This window comes from Thalassophryne amazonica, chromosome 14, assembly GCF_902500255.1.
Source record: "Thalassophryne amazonica chromosome 14, fThaAma1.1, whole genome shotgun sequence".
In the NCBI taxonomy this organism is placed as follows: Eukaryota; Metazoa; Chordata; class Actinopteri; order Batrachoidiformes; family Batrachoididae; genus Thalassophryne; species Thalassophryne amazonica.
The window spans coordinates 37394337-37412638 of NC_047116.1; the positions used below are offsets into that span (position 1 = coordinate 37394337).

The window sequence follows — 18302 nt, forward strand, 5'->3', positions numbered from 1 at the left end:
TATTTTATTTAAAATATCTAACTTTGTGAAACATTTTCCATTGTTGAATTTTCAGGTTAGTTGTACCTAAGTTGTTCTTGCATACACCTCACTCAGGCTGTATTTATCTACTGTATTGGGCAACACTATGCATCATGTTAAATAACAATAATTATCGTTCATCTTGACTTGTAATGATATGCGCTTTAATTTAATGGATCTCCATTGTGTTGTCTTTTGCTGTCAGAAATAAGATCCATATTTGCAAAAGCATAGAGAATCAGATTTATATTGATAAGGGAATACATTTTAATCTTGTGATAGAGACCTGAGTGGACATAATTAAATATTTTGTTCACACTCTGCTAAATAATAAACCAGTCTGTTTGTATATCAAAGCATTCTTCAAGAAGACACTTACTGAGTATGGTGTTTATTTGTTTTTCATTTTTGTTTATTGCAATTCATATAGAATCTCAAAGGCATTATTTCATTTGTGTGCTCAAACTATTGTCAAATATGTATATTAAGCTATTGTCAGGATAAACAATTATTTAAAGATTTATTTTTAAACACTAATGTAAATATATTATTAATATTAATTTGTATTTGACACATAAACTTATTTGTAAAACCAAACTATCTGCTTCTTCTTCTTTTTTGAATGCAAATCATAAAGAATGAATTGGACAACAGAAAAAAACTTTCTGATTAATCCATTTATTAAAATCAACTTTTGGTTTTGTTATGCTTGTTCAGTAAAGTAAGATTTTACACACACACACACACACACACACACACACACACACACACACACACACACACACACACACACACACACACACACACACACACACACACACACACACACACACACTTATATTCATTTTTTTCACATTTTATGTTGCAGCCGTAATCCAAAATGGAGTAAATTCATTTTCTTCATCAAAATTCTACAATTTTTGCAAATTTATTAAAAATAAAACGTAAGAAATCGCATGTACATAAGTATTCACACACTTTGCTCATTATGTTGTTGATGCACCTTTGGCAGCAATTACAGCCTCCAGTCTTCTTGAATATGATGCCACAAGCTTGGCGCACCTATCTTTGGGCAGTTTTTCCCATTTCTCTTTGCAGCACCTCTCAAGCTACATCAGGTTGCCTTTTGCTAAGGAGGTGCGTCCATCTGGCCACTCTACCATAGAGAAAATCTCAGAAAAAACATTTTTCACATCATCATTATGGGGTATCGTGTGTTGAATTTTGAGCCAAAAAAATGAATTTCATCTATTTTGAAATAAGGCTGTAACATAACAAAATGTGGAAAAAGTGAAGCACTGTAAATACTATCTGGATGCACTATACTTGTGTGTGTGTGTGTGTGTGTGTGTGTGTGTGTGTGTGTGTGTGTGTGTGTGTGTGTGTGTGTGTGTGTGTGTGTGTGTGTGTGTGTGTGTGTAAAATATATTCCATTTAATAATAATTTAATTTATTGTATTAATAAAATATGTAGATTATTATTATTGAAATAGAAAAGTACATTTCCCAAGATGCTGCAATAATTTGGCAGATAGATAGATAGATAGATAGATAGATAGATAGATAGATAGATAGATAGATAGATAGATAGATAGATAGATAGATAGATAGATAGATAGATAGATAGATAGATAGATAGATAGATAGATAGATAGATAGATAGATAGATAATTTATTACTGTGGTTACAGGGTGGGCTGCAGAAGACTTTCAGCACCATGGACAGCAGCGCACATTAACACTCTTCTCTTCTTTATGCCAACTGTTTTGTCTTTTTTTTTCCCCAGGACGGACAGCTTCTCCTTGAACACAGCGCCCTCTGTAGGCTGCTGTAATGCACACAGAAAAAGAAATGGCTGAGCAAAGTAGAGCAGAACACATTTATTATACGGATTGTTCCATGTGTCACTACATTTTTTGAGTCATATTTTTATATACATATTTATAGTTTTTCCTTAAGTAACTTTGACATTTGTGTGGTTAGTGTCGCTATTTAGGTGAAAGAAAATAAAGGATTTTTTTAAGGTTTTCATCTACTTTTAAGTGTCTAAAATAAAATTAAGCAAGTAACAGTGGCCCCTAGTGGCCACCATGAATCTACAATCAAGAACAAGGCTTGACAAGCAACTTTATAGACCTTTTTATGGCAATTTTGCATGCTAAAATATGTCAACATGGCCTAAAATAGGAGTTTTTTTGGTCCTCAGCTGTATCTATCAGAAATTAAAATGACAGAACTGAATCTAGAGTAGTTTTCACAGAGTTGCTGAAATTTGCTGATTTACTCAACTCACTAATTTGATGCTTGTCCTGTGGCTTGCAGGGATAATCCGTAAAATCCCTAATTTGACACCTGTGAACATATAACTATCCCAAATCTGGGGCTGAAATGGCTCATTTTATAAATTCCATATTAGCATGCTGAGACACACCCACAAAGCAAAATGTGTCACTCTGCATGCTACAGATCAGACACTCCCCATCTGAAGAGACAGAAGGAGGCGTAACTACCACCTTCTTTCCATTTATAACAGGCAAAAAAGTGGCAGATTGAGACTTTTTAATAGAATGGATCACCTCAGTATGTGCCCAGTACTTCACAAAAATATAAAATAAAACAAAATCACAAGCAGTTTTAGAAGGGGTCATATGCTCTCCTCTCTCTTTCTCTCTATGTCTTGGTTTGGGTAGGTGTAGGTATTACAAAAATAGTCTCACCAAGCTTTCAATACGTGCTAATTACTGGTACTGGTGTTGATATGCCAATTAGAGTAAAATTTCACTCAGAGAGAATACTGCAGCACAGACCTCTTAGATAGCCTATTGGTACAATTAACCACACAGAAAGCCATATTATCCCTGATATTTATAATAACGTGTGCAGAAAGGACAAACTCAGTCAAGCTCACAGCAGCTAGCAGCCACTGCTAACACAGTTGTGGATTTAGCTGGCTGGCACACAACTGCCACTCAGAGCAAACCCCAGTTACTCATAGTTTTATGGGTCCAAATAGCTTAAACTGATGAGTTATAAACAAGGCTGAGTAGGATTACTTTGAAAGAATACATGTGGATTACATGTATGTATGTACATACATTTGGATTACTTGTAATCTGATTACTTTTGGATTACATTTCTAAGTAATCCTACCCAACCTTGGTTATAAAATGCTTCCTCTGATATAGTTATCACGAATGGGGAAAGTTGTTATAGATACCAAAAGTGCTTTTTATACCAGGCTGTAAACATATTTATTTCTACAGGAAAATTGGGCAATTTAACATGGGCTTCTACGGGAAATGAGTTGCATTTGGAACTTGCTTCAGGTGGCCATTCAAGAACTTGCCAGATTTGCCTCTTTGCCTTCGTTTTTCAACACCAGGGGTTGCTGCATTTGTATATGACCTCTCTAATCAATAAATGATGTTACTGCACATGAACAGTTACTGTAGCTGCCATGCTACATTACATATTATTGATATTTTAAAAATGCATGACTGGAGATGCTGTGGTACCAGTTCCTATTATAAAATGACAATCCCCAAACATACAGATTAAAAATGCCAAAATCTAGCAATTCATGGGCAAACTAACTAACTAAATAAATACATCATTGAGGGAAAGGAGATTGACGTAATCTTTATTCTTACTGGTGTGTAGGTACAGGAAGAAAAAAACATTTTTCATATCCCATAGCACATTACAGGAGACTTTCCCATAAAAGAAAATAGAGAACCAGACCCAGGTGACACACCATAATATTTTTTTAAAAAGAAAAAAAATAATGCTAGTAATGATCATATATTAAATCAAAAACACACATTAAAAAAATCATGTGTATCCCATAAATACTGCAGACAGTTGAAACATTTGCACACCTGAGTCTGGCGGTTAGAATTTCACCTTTATTTCACCCCGTCTCCATGCAATCACGTTTAGTTTGGACCACGATACACCAGAAACATGTTGAGGCTGATGGACAATTTTTGCCAGCAAATTGAATCAAAACTGACATATTTACCCACCATCCCATTACAAAGATTACCAAAATAAATCCATATAAAACAAAAAATCAGTGCCTGTTTCAAGTGCCTCAAAAGTGGCCCAAATATCACCGTCTTTAAATGAAGGGTGTTCACATAACAACACATGAGAAGTCAGCATGCTCACAGTTACTCACACACATATGAATGTCTTTATAGAATATGTACGTATCTCGTATCTGTCATCACAGCTTGGCAGAAATTACACTTAAACACATCAAATGCACAGTAACACCCGGAACCATAATACCAGCCTGTTGTGAAACAAAAAACAAAACAAAACTAACTCACAAATACTTCAATCATCATCGTCCAATCACAAATCTTTTTCTATAATACCAACATGTCTCCGGGTATATAAATTATTTATTTTCTTCACCATCCCATAAACACACACGCACACACACACACACACACACACACACACACACACACACACACACACACACACACACACACACACACACACACACACACACACACACACACACACACACATTTATTACGTCTGAATAACAATGCAAGAAATCTCTGCTGAGTCAGTGAACGGATGAATGACTGAATGTGTGACACTTTAACTCGCTATGTGGCTATGTTGAGATGAATAAACCTGACAGAAGTACAAAACACTCCATAACATCTTCACTTGTTGGCAATTACGTTGTCGTAGTTACATTAGGCTATATGCAGTTGCTGCTTGGCAGCATACAAAAATAAAAGAAGTTGCTCTGGTGCATATTCAGATTCATCTGCATTTGACTTCATTTGTCTCAGTGTAAACAGAATGAGCTGTTATCGGCATGTGTATCAGAAAGGAATGAGGCCGGCTCACGTATTTATCTGATTATAATCAGACCGAGTAGGTTTCATGCTAATTAGCATTACAGCTACCGCAATACTGACAGCAGCTTCTCATTGCTGTAGACTGTTGACTAGCTTCCCTTAGCTAGCATGGCTAATGCATATTTAAATCCATTTTCACAAAAAAAGCCCACTCCACATCAACTAGACCAGTTCAATCGAAACAATGAAGGCTATAAAGCTACGAGACTGTCATGAATGAATTTAACAGTCATGTAGTAGTACTCAGCAGGACTCTGACACTGGTACTGGATTTTAAAGCGTTGGTGAATCTGATTACTGCTGTCACTTTTTAAAACTGCATTTGTGGGTCAGTCTGTGTTGATTCAGATTTTGTTCATATTTAATATATTACTTGGGAACAAATGCTAAGTTCTCTAAAATGCATTCACTGAATTTGTATATATATATATATATATATATATATATATATATATATATACACAATAATCTTGCAAATTTAATTTTAATTTATTCATTCATTTATTTATTTGGCCCCAAATAACATATTAATAAAGCTTGGGCAAAATATGTGATGTGCAGCAACACTTGTGTCTGAACTGACATAGATTGACCCTGGTATCCTGATTATCAACATATTAACTAGCATATTGATTGGATATTTAACCTACTTGTAGTACAGTGAAAAACACAAAGCTGATGCATTACAAGAAACACATTTCTGTGTTTCATAAATAATCATTTAAAGTACAAATTCGAGGAAGTATCCAAAAGGTCAGCAGTAAAGTCACCAATCTGGCAATCTCAGTGCGAACACATAAACTACAGTGCATCCACAAAGTATTCACAGCACTGCACTTTTTCCACATTTTGTTATGTTACAGCCTTTTTCCAAAATGGTTGAAATTAATTTTTCCCTCACAATTCCACACAAAATACCCCATAATGACAATGTAAGAAAATGGGTTTTTTTTTTTTAGACTTTTGCACATCACCCGGGGTAAATTCAGTTGATTGGACATGATTTGGAATCCTGTCTACATATAAGGTCTCACAGTTGACACATGTCAGAGCACAAACCAAGGATGAAGTCAAAGGAATTGTCTGTAGACCTCCAAGACAGGATTGTCTCGAGGCACAAATCTGGGGAAGGGTACAGAAACATTTCTGCTGCTTTGAAGGTCCCAATGTGCACAATGGTCTCCATCATCTGTAAATGGAAGAAGTTTGGATCCACCAGGACTCTTCCTAGATCTGGCCGCTGGTCTAAAATGTGCAATCGGGAGAGAAGATCTTAGTCAGTGAGGTGACCAAGAACCCAATGGTCACTCTGTCAGAGCTCCAGCATTCCTCTGTGGAGAGAGGAGAACCTTCCAGAAGGACAACCATCAGAGTGGCCAAAACAGAAGCCACTCCTTAGAAAGGCACATAGCAATCCACCTGGAGTTTGCCCAAGGCACCTGAAGGACCCTCAGGCCATGAAAAACAAAAATCTCTGGTCTGATGAGACAAAGACTGAATTATTTGGTGTGAAGGCCAGGTGTCATGTTTGGAGGAAACCAGGCACCATCTCTACAGTGAAGCATGGTGGTGGCAGCATCATGCTGTGGGGATGTTTTTCAGCGGCAGGAACTGGGAAACTAGTCAGAATTGAGGAAAAGATAAATGCAGCAATGTACAGAGACATCCTGGATAAAAACCTGCTACAGAGCATTCTTGACATCAGGCTGGAGCGACGGTTCATCTTTCTGCAGGACAATTACCCTATGCACAAAGCCAAGATATCAAAGGAGTGGCTTTAGGACAACTCTGTGAATGTTCTTGAGTGGCCCAGCCAGAGCCTAGATCTGAATCAGATTGAACATCTCTGGAGAGATCTGAAAATGGCTGAGCACTGACGCTCCCCATCCAACAAGATGGAGCTTGAGAGGTGCTGCACAGAAGAATGGGCAAAACTGCCTAAAGATAGATGCACCAAGCCTGTGGCATCATATTCAGGCTGTAACTGTTGCCAGTGGTGCAGAAAGGTGCTGCAGATGTTCATACAGAAAGCTCAGGGTGGTCAGATGCAAGAATACGGTTATTACAGTTGGAAGAGGCTGTAATTGCTGCCAAAGGTGCATCAACAAAGTACTGAGAAAATGCTGTGAATACTTACGTCCATGTGATTTCTTAGTTTTTGTTTTTAATAAATTTGGGGGAAAAAATGTTTTTCATGTTGTCATTATGGGATATTGTGTGTAGAATTTTGAAGGAAAAATGAATTTACTCCATTTTGGAATAAGGCTGTAACATAAAAATGTGGAAAAGTGAAGCACTTTGAATATTTTCTGGATGCAGTGTAATTATTGGCCAGACCACAAAACATGGCTATTGTGTCACAGATGTAGCATAGACGTACTGGAGGGTTTTTTTTTCCTGACATATTATGTTGAACACAAACGGTCCAAGACATATTCTCATCTAAAACCAGGCAGTGAAGTGAGGAAAGTGTCTCCAATAGCAGCAGTCACTGGTGTGTCATAATTTTTCTGAATTTCAGATTTATTGAGACCATGGAGTGCAATCAGAGATGCACATGATGTCACACCCTGCTTCTGCACAACATTTGAGTCTAAGGAAACTTTTAGAGAGGGAAATCGGGCAAATGAAATAATTATTTTTGGGGTAGCGAGATTTGGAATATTATCTTTTCAAAGCCACGTATTGCACAGAACACAGTGGGAGACTGTGCCAGGTGTTTTAGCTCTGCTCAGTGGACATGAGAAACACAAATGCAAATATCGGCAATACTTCAAAAACAAACAAAAACTTCAGTCATTGATCATTTCTGACATAACAGGCTCTCTTTGTCCACACATGTTCAAGATCATTGTCATCAAACTCAAGAGCATTAATCAACATGGCTGAAAGTCTTATCATCACAAAAATAGAGCTTTGAAATATTTATAATGGCAATAAAACAGAATAATGCCAAAGAGAGAAATTTGTTAAAAGAACAACTTGCAGGCAAGCTGTAAATATACAGTCGATTTTGGTTTTTATTTTCCAGATAGTGGAGCCTTAATTTCTCTGTGGGAACAATAAATCTGTTGACCAAGCAAAGTACACAATATTATGCAAGATAATTTGCCTGCCCATTTTTAGACTCCCAGTCAACTGACCCCTCCAACCGACCCAAAAAAAAAAAAAAACACAGGTTAGGATTATTGCACTATATTCCGCTTGTGCATCCTTGCGTGGATGTTGTGCCATATTTCAGGAATGGCTGGACATATATATAAAATCTCAATTCTGGTGTCAAATTATTTGCCTTTCTATATTTTGTCATAAAGTGATGCATTAACATGGTAACAGACCAAAAAAGGCATGCACGTCAGATCTCAAAACCACTGAGGCTGAACAGTAGGTTTTAGGATTGAATTAATCAGACCCCAGTTTTCTGTTTAAACCAATTGATCATTTTTCCTGAAAATGCTCCACAATTCTGGTTTTAACCAAGTATTAAGTAAGTGTCCCTTTGATCTTTTTCAGGTGCTGGGATCTTCAATACTGGAATACCTACGTATATGCTGGATCATGCTCAGGGAACCACGCCAGATGACCGTAGCATTGTACCTGACATCCTCTCACAATGCAAATAGAATGCCTCATAGATGTCTTGATAAGTAATCACTCATGTGACATAATGTCATTCTAGCAGTCATTCTAGTGGTAGAAATTTCTTACCAAAGATATTCAGTTATTGAAGTCTTGTGATTCTACAGTAATACTAGTAGCAAGCACCAGGACCTTTGTTCTCCTGCAGAGATAGCAGCAATGCGACACACATTGCCTCAGGTGTTTGGTGATGCGCTTTCCAAATCATGTCCAATCAACTGAATTTACTCCAGGTGGACTCCAATTAAGTTGTAGAAACATCTCAAGGATGATCAGTGGAAACAGGATGCACCTGTGCTCAATTTTGACAAAACAAAAGGCTGTGAATACTTGTGTACATTCTGATTTCTTAGTTTTTTTAATTATTATTTTTAATAAATTTGCAAAAATCTCAAAAACCTTTTTCACATTGTCATTATGGGGTATTGTGTGTAGAATTTTGAGGAAAACAAATGAATTTCATCCATTTTGGAATAAGGCTGTAATGTAACAAACTGTAGAAAAAGCGAGGCACAGTGAATATTTTCTGGATGAATTGTATATCCCTCAATGCAGTTGGAATGTACCCTGAGACAATAGACAAGGCAGCCAAAGACGGTCTCAGTCTGAGTCTCATAATATGGGAGGAGTGATATCTGGCATCATCAAAAGGAGCTGGTCTGCTTCAGCACTGGAGCAACCAGACACAAAGTAGGTGTACACCTATACCCACTGAACTCATGCCACGTCCAGGTCTGCAGACCTGAAAAAGCACCATCACTGCAACCTGGCGCTTTCCAAGTGGTGCCCACTTGATTAATCACGTCCTTTGTACCTGGGTGCCACTGCACAGTAGACAATCCCTCAATCCCCTACCAGTCACCACCCTCCAGAGACAACCTCCCTGGTGATGTCCAGTAGTTTCTTCTTTTCCAGAGATGATGGTCAAACCGGTGTTGTCCTTCCATACATAACGAGTGCCATTCTCCCTTTTCAAGTTGGCTGGAGGGCCTATCCCACCACCAGCCCTCTCTAAACAGGAGTTATCTGCAGGATATTGCAAATAATTTGACACCAATCTATATGATGTAACGAGTCACTGAAAAAAAAATTCCATGTTTCCCCCAATTTTTTTTCCACACTTTGACATGACAGAGTTAGGTTTAAGCATTCATCTTTCATACTTTACTGTAGTTAAAGTGAAGCTATCATGTTGTAGCTGATGTTAATTGGATTATTAAAGTTCTTATATTGTTTAATTTGAGTATGACCTCAAACTTTAAAAAGACTGTCGGAATAATATCATAGCAATATTATGAAATAATAATAATATCATTATCATGAAACAGATTTCAGGGTTTACTTGTATATCTGAGTAAGAGCTACTCTGCTACAGTTTGCATGATTTAATAATTTTACACATCTTTTAATCCGTCAACACCAGATGGACTGAAGCTCATCTCAATCGACATTTCACCAGTCAGGGTTGATTGACTATGTTTGGGAAAAGTGTATGACGAAACATGAGAAACGCTAGAAACTAAATACAGTGGTAGCCATCGCACAAGTTCCCAGCAACTCTCCCGGGCGCAATTTTGCAGCAAGACAGTAAAACGTGGAACCTATGCAGTAGCTACGGCTGTAAAATGTTGGCAGAAATCCACAGGAATGCAAAGATCCACTTTTAGCCCAGTTTAGCAGACCTCAGAATGGTGTGATTTCAGCTCTGCCACAATGGCCAAAGTCCTGATAAAGATATACAGGGTCAGAGAGCAAGAGAGGAGAGAGAGAGAAGGAAGAGAGACTTGAAGAAGGGGAGATGCTAGATGACCTGTCCTTTTGTTTCACAGTCTCTGGGTGAAGTTTTCCGGAAATACCCCTTTAACAGCATTTTCTTTGTTCTGTAGCCAGTCGTCCTGTTTGATTCCCATCAGCCAGCCCTCGTCCTAAACACAGAGATGATTAAAAATACCATCATCCCACTGTCACAGAGAAAAGAGAATACAGTCGTTGAACCAACTTAAATGAATTGTTTCAATTGGTAACATCTAATGATCTACGACCTACAAGATCATGACATTCTGTCAGCTCTCACAAGTCTTGGCTTGTCTCTGTTGTGGTCTGTTATTTGCCTTTACACCAAGCCTGCATTGCAACTAAATTGTACAAGTGAAAAATATATTAATATTCATGATTATTGATGCAACCCCATGCAGAGTCAACTGAGAGTCTATTAGGACCCACAGGATCAGGTTGAGAGTGAGTTGAGACATGAGAGTTTATCAAGACTGATTATGGGACCCATGTATCTGCTAACCGGTCGCACAACTTGTGCAAGTGTTTTAAACAGTTCAATACATTGGCACACCTGTTGGAGACCAATGGGGAGTGATGCCGACCAAGAGGGATCTTTTTCCAACCATGAAGACCCCATTGTGACCAGCCTGCAACCCCAGTGGGAGTCAGTGAGAGTGACGGTGAGCAGAGGCTGTTTTTCGATCGCAACACATCGTGGACTTGGTGTAAACGGAGTGTAAATGAATTAACTTAATTCATTTAGATGTTACCAACTGAAACAACTTTTTAAACTGGTTCTTTTTTCAGTGTACGCTGTGTCTCTGTGTGCACACTTGTACCTGTTCGTCTGGGTTGTCAAAGGGGATTACTAGCACCACATCACCACTCTTCATATCCAATTCATCCGTGTCATTGGCTGCATAATCATGCATCACCTGGACCTGAATTATTTAAATGCAAATTTGAAAAAACTGCACATACAGACCATCTTTGGAGGAATATGTTCAACAAACCACTGGCAGCTTGTTTTACCTTGAACATGAAGCCAGGAGGCATTTCCTCTGATGCTGGCGTGACTGTGGTTGGTTCGGCTTCTGGTTCAGGCATCTAGAATAAAAAACACACACACACATACACATTAGAGGAGAGCCCTAATTTTTTTTTTTTTTTTTTTGATGTTTTTGGGCTCAACTTACTTTAGTCTTCTTCTTTTTTGTTGGTGCTGCTCTCCAGTAAGTTCATGCAAGTGGACTGTTAATGAGGGACTTGTTGCTATTGTAAGCAGAAGAACACGCCCCTCGCTAGTGATCCACTAGCTTGGACGTAGTGGAAAGCAGCATTGTAGAAAGGAAGAAGGCTACTTTGAGTCACTCCCTGCTTAATTTGTAGTTTTAAAACATTTACTGAGGTAAACATGCACACAGGCAAATATGCAGTGACCCCTTTCTGCTATTAGATGGTTGTAATGACATTTTGCCAATTCAGTGGCATCAAGAAGTGGTTAACTTTGATGTTTTTAGCTTTTAAAAAAATGACGTTAATTAATTGCAAAAATACACATTTAGGCTGAGGTTTTAACAAGTGTCAAATGCAGAGGCACAGGAAATCCAAACAGAAAAAGTAGCTTTTACATATATGCAATGACTTCTTGTGATATTTCCAATAAATACAATAAAGTATGGCAAATCTGTTACATTATTCTACCCAATTTCAGAATGTTTAAAAAATATTAAAAAGTGTTCCAACATGTATGTTATGCTAATGCAAAATTTTCATGTGATTTGGTTAAAATCAGTTTGCTTATTGTGGATTTAGAGAAAGCTTATGACAGGGTGCCAAGAGAAGAGTTGTAGTATTGTATGAGGAAGTCTGGAGTGGCAGGAGAAGTATGTGAGGGTAGTGCAGGACATGTACAAGAATAGCATGACAGCAGTGAGATGCACAGTAGGTAGGACAGACTCATTCAAGGTGGAGGTGGGATTACACCAAGGATCGGCTCTGAGTCCTTTCTTGTTTGCAGTGGTGACGGACAGGTTGACTGATGAGGTCAGACAGGAGTCTCCATGGACTATGATGTTTGCAGATGACATTGTGATCTGTAGTGAGTGTAGAGAGGAGGTTGAATCTAGCCTGAAAAGGTTTAGATATGCTCTGGAGAGAAGGGGAATTAAAGTTAGTTGGAGCAAGACTGAGTACATGTGTGTGAATGAGAGGGAGCCCAGTGGAATAATGTGGTTACAAGAAGTAGAAGTGGTGAAAGTCGATGAGTTTAAATACTTGGTGTCAACTGCCCGAGAGGAGGAGAAGAGAGTGCAGGCAGGGTGGAGTGGGTGGAGAAAGGTGGGAGGAATGATTTGTTACCAAAGAATATCAGCAAGAGTTAAGGGGAAAGTTTACAAGACAGTAGTGAGACCAGCTATGTTGTACAGTTTAGACACGGTGGCACTAAAAAAAAGACAGGAGGCAGAGCTGGAGGTGGTAATTTTCTTTGGGAGTGCCGAGAATGGACAGGATTAGGAACAAACATATAAGAGGGACAGCTCAGGTGGGACGGTTTGGAGGCAAAGTAAAAAAGGCGAGATTGAGGTAGTTTGGACAACGTGCAGATGAGGGACCCAGAGTATATAGTGAGAAGGATGCTGAGCATGGAGCCACCAGGCAGGAGAAGAGGGAGGCCAAAGAGGAAATATGTGGTGTTTTCAATTTTTATTTTCAGTTTTTCAATTTATTTTCATTTATATAGCACCAAATCACAACAAAGTTGCCTCAAGGTGCTTCACACAAGTAAGATCTAACCTTACCAACCCAAAGAGCAAGCACGCAGGCGACAATGGTAAGGAAAAACTCCCTCTGAGGAAGGAACCTCAAGCAGACCAGACTCAAGTGGGTGACCCTCTGCTTGTGCCATGCTACCAACAGAAATTACAAAACAAGTCACAAAACGAATATACAGGAAATGTTGCCGGTGCACAGGACAGGAGGGTTTCAGAAACAGATCCCACATCCATCTCTGGATGGAGTCACACCTCAAACCGAGAGAAAAGAAAAAAACAGAATCAGGCATCAAAAAGACAACAAATACAGTATAATTTGTCAGCATTAAGCAACAAGAAAAACAAAAGAAATACTAAGGTGATCACCCGCCACTAGCCCTAAGCTTCACTAAAGGACCCAGAATTTAGATAAAGTTGAGGCCGCAGCCCGCTCCGTTTCCTAATAAAATGAATTGGTGTCATGGATGTGGTGAGGGAGGACATGCACATGGTTGGTGTGACAGGAAGATATAGAGGACAGGGTGAGATGGAAACGATTGATCTTCTGTGGCGACCCCTAACGGGAGCAGCCGAAAGAACTTGAAAATTCTTAACATTTGCTGGCTTCATCCACTCACCATGGACACACAATGATGAAAATAATAATAATAATAATAATAATAATAATAATAATATATCCTTTCTGCACTCACTTCCTGTTTTGGTGCTTCTTCCTCTGTTGCTGCAGGAGCTGGTGCAGAGTCATTCTGGAATATGAAAAGATATTAGAGACATGAAGAGAAGTCATGACAGGGACAGATGGGGGACTAAAAGAAAAAAAGAGCACAGGAAGAAGAATAAACAGACACATCAAAGACAGACAAAAAGACAGGCAACACCATATGGCGGAAACAAGAATTTATGCAGATATACAGTATGCTTTAAATGCTCAGACAGAACTGCATAGATATCAGAAGATGAATTACTAGTGAACAACTGATATACTTTTAAAAAGCAACTTTTGTGCTTGCTTTGGTGTTGACAGAGTTGATGCATCCATCCAGATGCATCTTAAATCGTCTGTCTTTCATTCACAATCTACCTTTGCATCATCTGTTTTCTCTTGTACCCCATGCTCAAAACTCCAACTCAAGCGTCAATGCATCCATCCTTTTTTGTCCAGATGCATCTCACCATTTTTTTATTCCCTGGTTACCTGACCCTCGTCACTGTCCAATGCAGCAGCAGCAGTAGCATCAGTAGTAGCAGCAGTAGCATCAGCAGTAGCATCCATAGTAGTTGGGGTGGCTTCCTCCTCTGTGATATTCACCGGCAGTTCGGCTAAAGGTGTATCATCCTCCATGGCGGGCTTCTCCATGACTACCTGAGTCTCATCATCACCCCAGCCCTCTTGGGCTTCAGCAATAGGGTCATAATGGGCTGGCTGGCTTGCATCATCCACCAATTCCTCCTGGGCCACAGTCATGGGGTCATAGTAAATTGGTTTGGCTCCATCATCCCCCCATTCCTCATTAGCGGCAGCTATGGGGTCATAGCGGACAGGCTGCGATCCCTCGTCCCCCCAGGCTTCTGCAGCAGCAGCCACAGGGTCATAGCGAAGTGGGTTGTCCTCTTTCTCAGCACCATTGTCCTCAGGCTAAGGGGCAAGGGTCAAGTTTGAACGTGTCAGAGGTCATAAAGGGTTGAGGCATTGGAAGTAAAGGGTGTTTTAACGTATGGGTAAGTTATTCATGAATCAATATACTGAGGTAAATTAACATGTAGTATATTCATTTCTTAAGAATTTTTGTATGACAATGACGTTTGGGAAATGTTGTTACTGGGAGGTTAATATGGAGAATACTGGATACAGACAAGGGATTAGAGGTATTAAAAGGGTATGTAAGGGTAAAGGACTTCAAACAATGAGACAAAACTGGTGGTTTTGGATGTTTTTGCCCATTGCCTTAAAATTTTTTACATATGTTGTACTATTACCTCCTAAGACCCAAGCTTGAACAGGAATTAGGTTTGGGTGCCCTGCATGTGAATGCAGACTGTCATAAGGTTTTGAATTCCTATTTACATTTTCCAACTCCAGTAAAACTTGCATATAATGGATTCAAGTGGACCAGGAAATTTTGTCCGTTGTAATTGAAATCTGCTGTATGTATAAAATTTGTTGGTACACCTGAATCAGTTATATGCGAGTTTTACTGTAGTTGGAAAATGCAAACAGTATTCAAAAATCTTCTACTGTATATGTATAAAACTGACAAAATTTAGTATAAGTATAAAATGGACATGTATGTAACGGATTACGTAGTTACAGTCAGGAGGTACCAAACGATCTACTGGGAATCCCCATCAGCAATTAGGCTTACGTATTTCCTTGATTAAATGCCTGACCTTGAATCCGGACCGATAAATTCCAATAATATCTCTGGCACATTTACAACTACTAGTAAAACAAATTTAATAGCTTCTAGTAATATTAAAAATAACAGACCCAAACAATGAGACCACACTTTTTTCTTTCAACATTCTGCTCCTGCTGGAAGCTCTTGTCTCATTTAATGACAAAAGTTCATCTGAAAAAAAAAAGGCACCTGCCTTAAATAAACACATAAAACATAAAATAAAAATAACAGACCCAAACAATGAGACCACACTTTTTTCTTTCAACATTCTGCTCCTGCTGGAAGCTCTTGCCTCATTTAATGACAAAAGTTCATCTGAGAAAAAAAAAGGCACCTGCCTTAAATAAACACCAGGCATTATGTGCATTAAAAGGATTACATTTAGACAGTGATGGGCACAGATAACCAAAAAATTAACTTTGATAACAGATAATCAGATAACTGAAAAGTTATCTTTAATAAAGATAAAACAATAAACCACCCAAAAATGTATCAGAGGTTACATATAACCGATAAATTCCATTATCATCTCTGGCACATTTACAACTACTAGTAAAACAAATTTAATAGCTTCTAGTAATATTAAAAATAACAGACCCAAACAATGAGACCACACTTTTTTCTTTCAATATTCTGCTCCTGCTCCTGCTCCTGCTGAAAGCTCTTGTTTACTACAGCGCTCCCAGCACAGCAGCAGCCCAAGAGCAGCCATAAAGCCAGCTCTCTATTCCAATTCTCTCAATTACAACGCTCCGGTCAGGCGGAGGTCTTGAAAAATAAAGTCATGCTGAGTTATGGTTTTGATTTATAAATAATATTAATACCAATAGAATAACTCCATTAATGTCAATTCTGTCATTTGTACAAAGTTAAAATATAACATATATCTTTTAATGTTGAATAATGCACTAATTCTGAGGTTTTGTAACAAACAGACAGATCGCAAAGGATTCTAGGTAAAAGTGCCTCTGCTAAACACTGAATGGTTCAGTCATTCATTATGTAAACCAACACGTTAATGTGACGTCTGTTGTGTGTTGGTGCTTAAAGATAAATGTGCTTTTGCAAAATATTCCATTTTTTATTTGTAAAAACAGGCATTTTTACGGAGCCCTGGAAGTGTCATTGCAAAATGTTTTGCATGTGGAGAGAATGTGCGCATGTTTTATGATGTTGTAAAATGTGTTTTACACTGTGCGAGATGATTTTTCATGCAGGAATTTTTTTGGACCGAGTTTCAAGTTAATCGTGCGTCCTGCATCGTGTAGTGTACATGGAGTATCAAGCTGCGGTCAACATCTGACGACCACCTCCTGATCGCCGATCGTATGGTCGAATGAGAATCAAACATGTTTGATATATTATTGTGGTCGGCGGCCATCGTGAGGGTTTCCTGCTGCTGAAAAGCTACAAGCATCCAAACGCTTGCATTGTGCCTGTGCAAACACTGCAGAGCTGGCTTGTTATGTTATTATTATTATTATTATTTTGCTGTTGTTTTGTTTTGTTTTTAAACTTCATTTGTAAAAAAAAAAAAAACAAGCCATTTGCAAAGCCAAAAAGTTGATTTGACAATCATCTGATATAACCGGGGTCAAAATAAATAGAACACTGCCATCTACTGGTTCCCAGATGCTTAGTACTTAGGGCGAATACTGCCATGAACACTACTGGCCAGTAGATGGCAGTAGAGGCCTTGAAAACAAAATTCCAGATAATCCCTGTCTGCTACATTTAAAATGCGTGGAATTTAACAAACGCAAATACAAAACCAACGTCTATAAACGCAGAGACTATATTCAAGAGAGTTTTAGGCACTAGATTTTAATGCTGTTGTCCGTGGAGCCTGAACAGAGTGTCTGAAATGCATTTGTCCTGTCGTGACGTACTGAGATTACATCATCGTACCCATAATGCACTGTGGGGCACAGCATGTGCTCACAAAACCTTAAAAATTAGCACATTACTTTAAAACTAAAACATATATCTGATATTTTCACTTTATAAAACTTCAGACATGACAGTAATTTTAAATAACTTGTCCAAAATTAGTTTTTTTTAACCATAAGTTAAAAATGTATGCCTCTGGATGACTTAGGTGATATTGCCAGCATATTGGTATAGTGTTAAAGGAATTTTTTTTTTTTTTTTTGGTCGTTTCTCCTTTGTCTGCAGAGGATTGAGATGCTTTTCATACAAGCAGTTCTCGTCTGTTTGCAAAGGTTATAACTGTGCGTCTGTTACAAAACTTTTAACAGGTGGGTGCTGAACTGATTTTAAATTTTAAAAATGCTTGTCGCTGTTCAGCTTTGTTTACTTTGTTTATCGGTTTAAAAGTTATCGGACAAAAATTAATCGGAAGATAATTGGTCCGATAATGGTTTTTAAAGTTATCTAAAAAGATAATCCGATAATGAAAACATTATCTTCGATAATTATCTGTTATCAGATTATCGGAAGTGTGCCCACCACTGCATTTAGATGAGCCACTCTTTTTTCTAAGTCTGCTGCAGAGTGTTACCTTAAAATCCTAAAGCCTGATTTATGCTTATACAACTCCATAACTCTGTGGCCATGCAATGGCGTTTTTAAAAAGGGCCTTTTAAAGTTTTCCGTCACGTCTTAATGCAATTTACCGCAGGAACAGTGGCTTTTTCTGGATCAGTTTGTCCCTCAATGAGCTCCACTTCTTTATTCAGTCATCAACCTCCAAACCAACAGTACATGTAATTTCCCTCCATGAAGTGTGGGTTATTTAAGCATCTTTTTCTCACTGTCTTTTGTAAAGTTGGTCATATTTGCAGACT

At 38.4% G+C, this 18302-nt stretch overlaps 1 protein-coding gene and 1 long non-coding RNA gene across 3 annotated transcripts in view; one reads left to right on the plus strand and one right to left on the minus strand.

The window, feature by feature from the left end:
* The first annotated feature begins 7409 nt into the window (after window positions 1-7409).
* LOC117525379 lies at window positions 7410-7695 on the plus strand. Its single transcript, XR_004565028.1, has 2 exons — window positions 7410-7446; window positions 7506-7695. It is a non-coding gene; the product is annotated as an uncharacterized LOC117525379 (long non-coding RNA).
* Window positions 7696-10118: 2423 nt separating this feature from the next.
* The window catches only part of LOC117525376 (myc box-dependent-interacting protein 1), a 56335-nt gene continuing 48151 nt past the window's right edge, over window positions 10119-18302 (minus strand). The window contains exons 15-19 of one of the 2 annotated variants that reach the window (XM_034187224.1): window positions 14292-14732; window positions 13789-13842; window positions 11355-11429; window positions 11162-11263; window positions 10119-10471 (exon numbers count right to left, since the gene is read on the minus strand). In XM_034187224.1, coding sequence (XP_034043115.1) covers window positions 10370-10471; window positions 11162-11263; window positions 11355-11429; window positions 13789-13842; window positions 14292-14732 — 774 coding nt within the window. In that variant the 3' untranslated portion in view covers window positions 10119-10369. The remainder of the gene's footprint in view (window positions 10472-11161; window positions 11264-11354; window positions 11430-13788; window positions 13843-14291; window positions 14733-18302) is intronic. The other variant, XM_034187225.1, reaches the window with a different exon arrangement.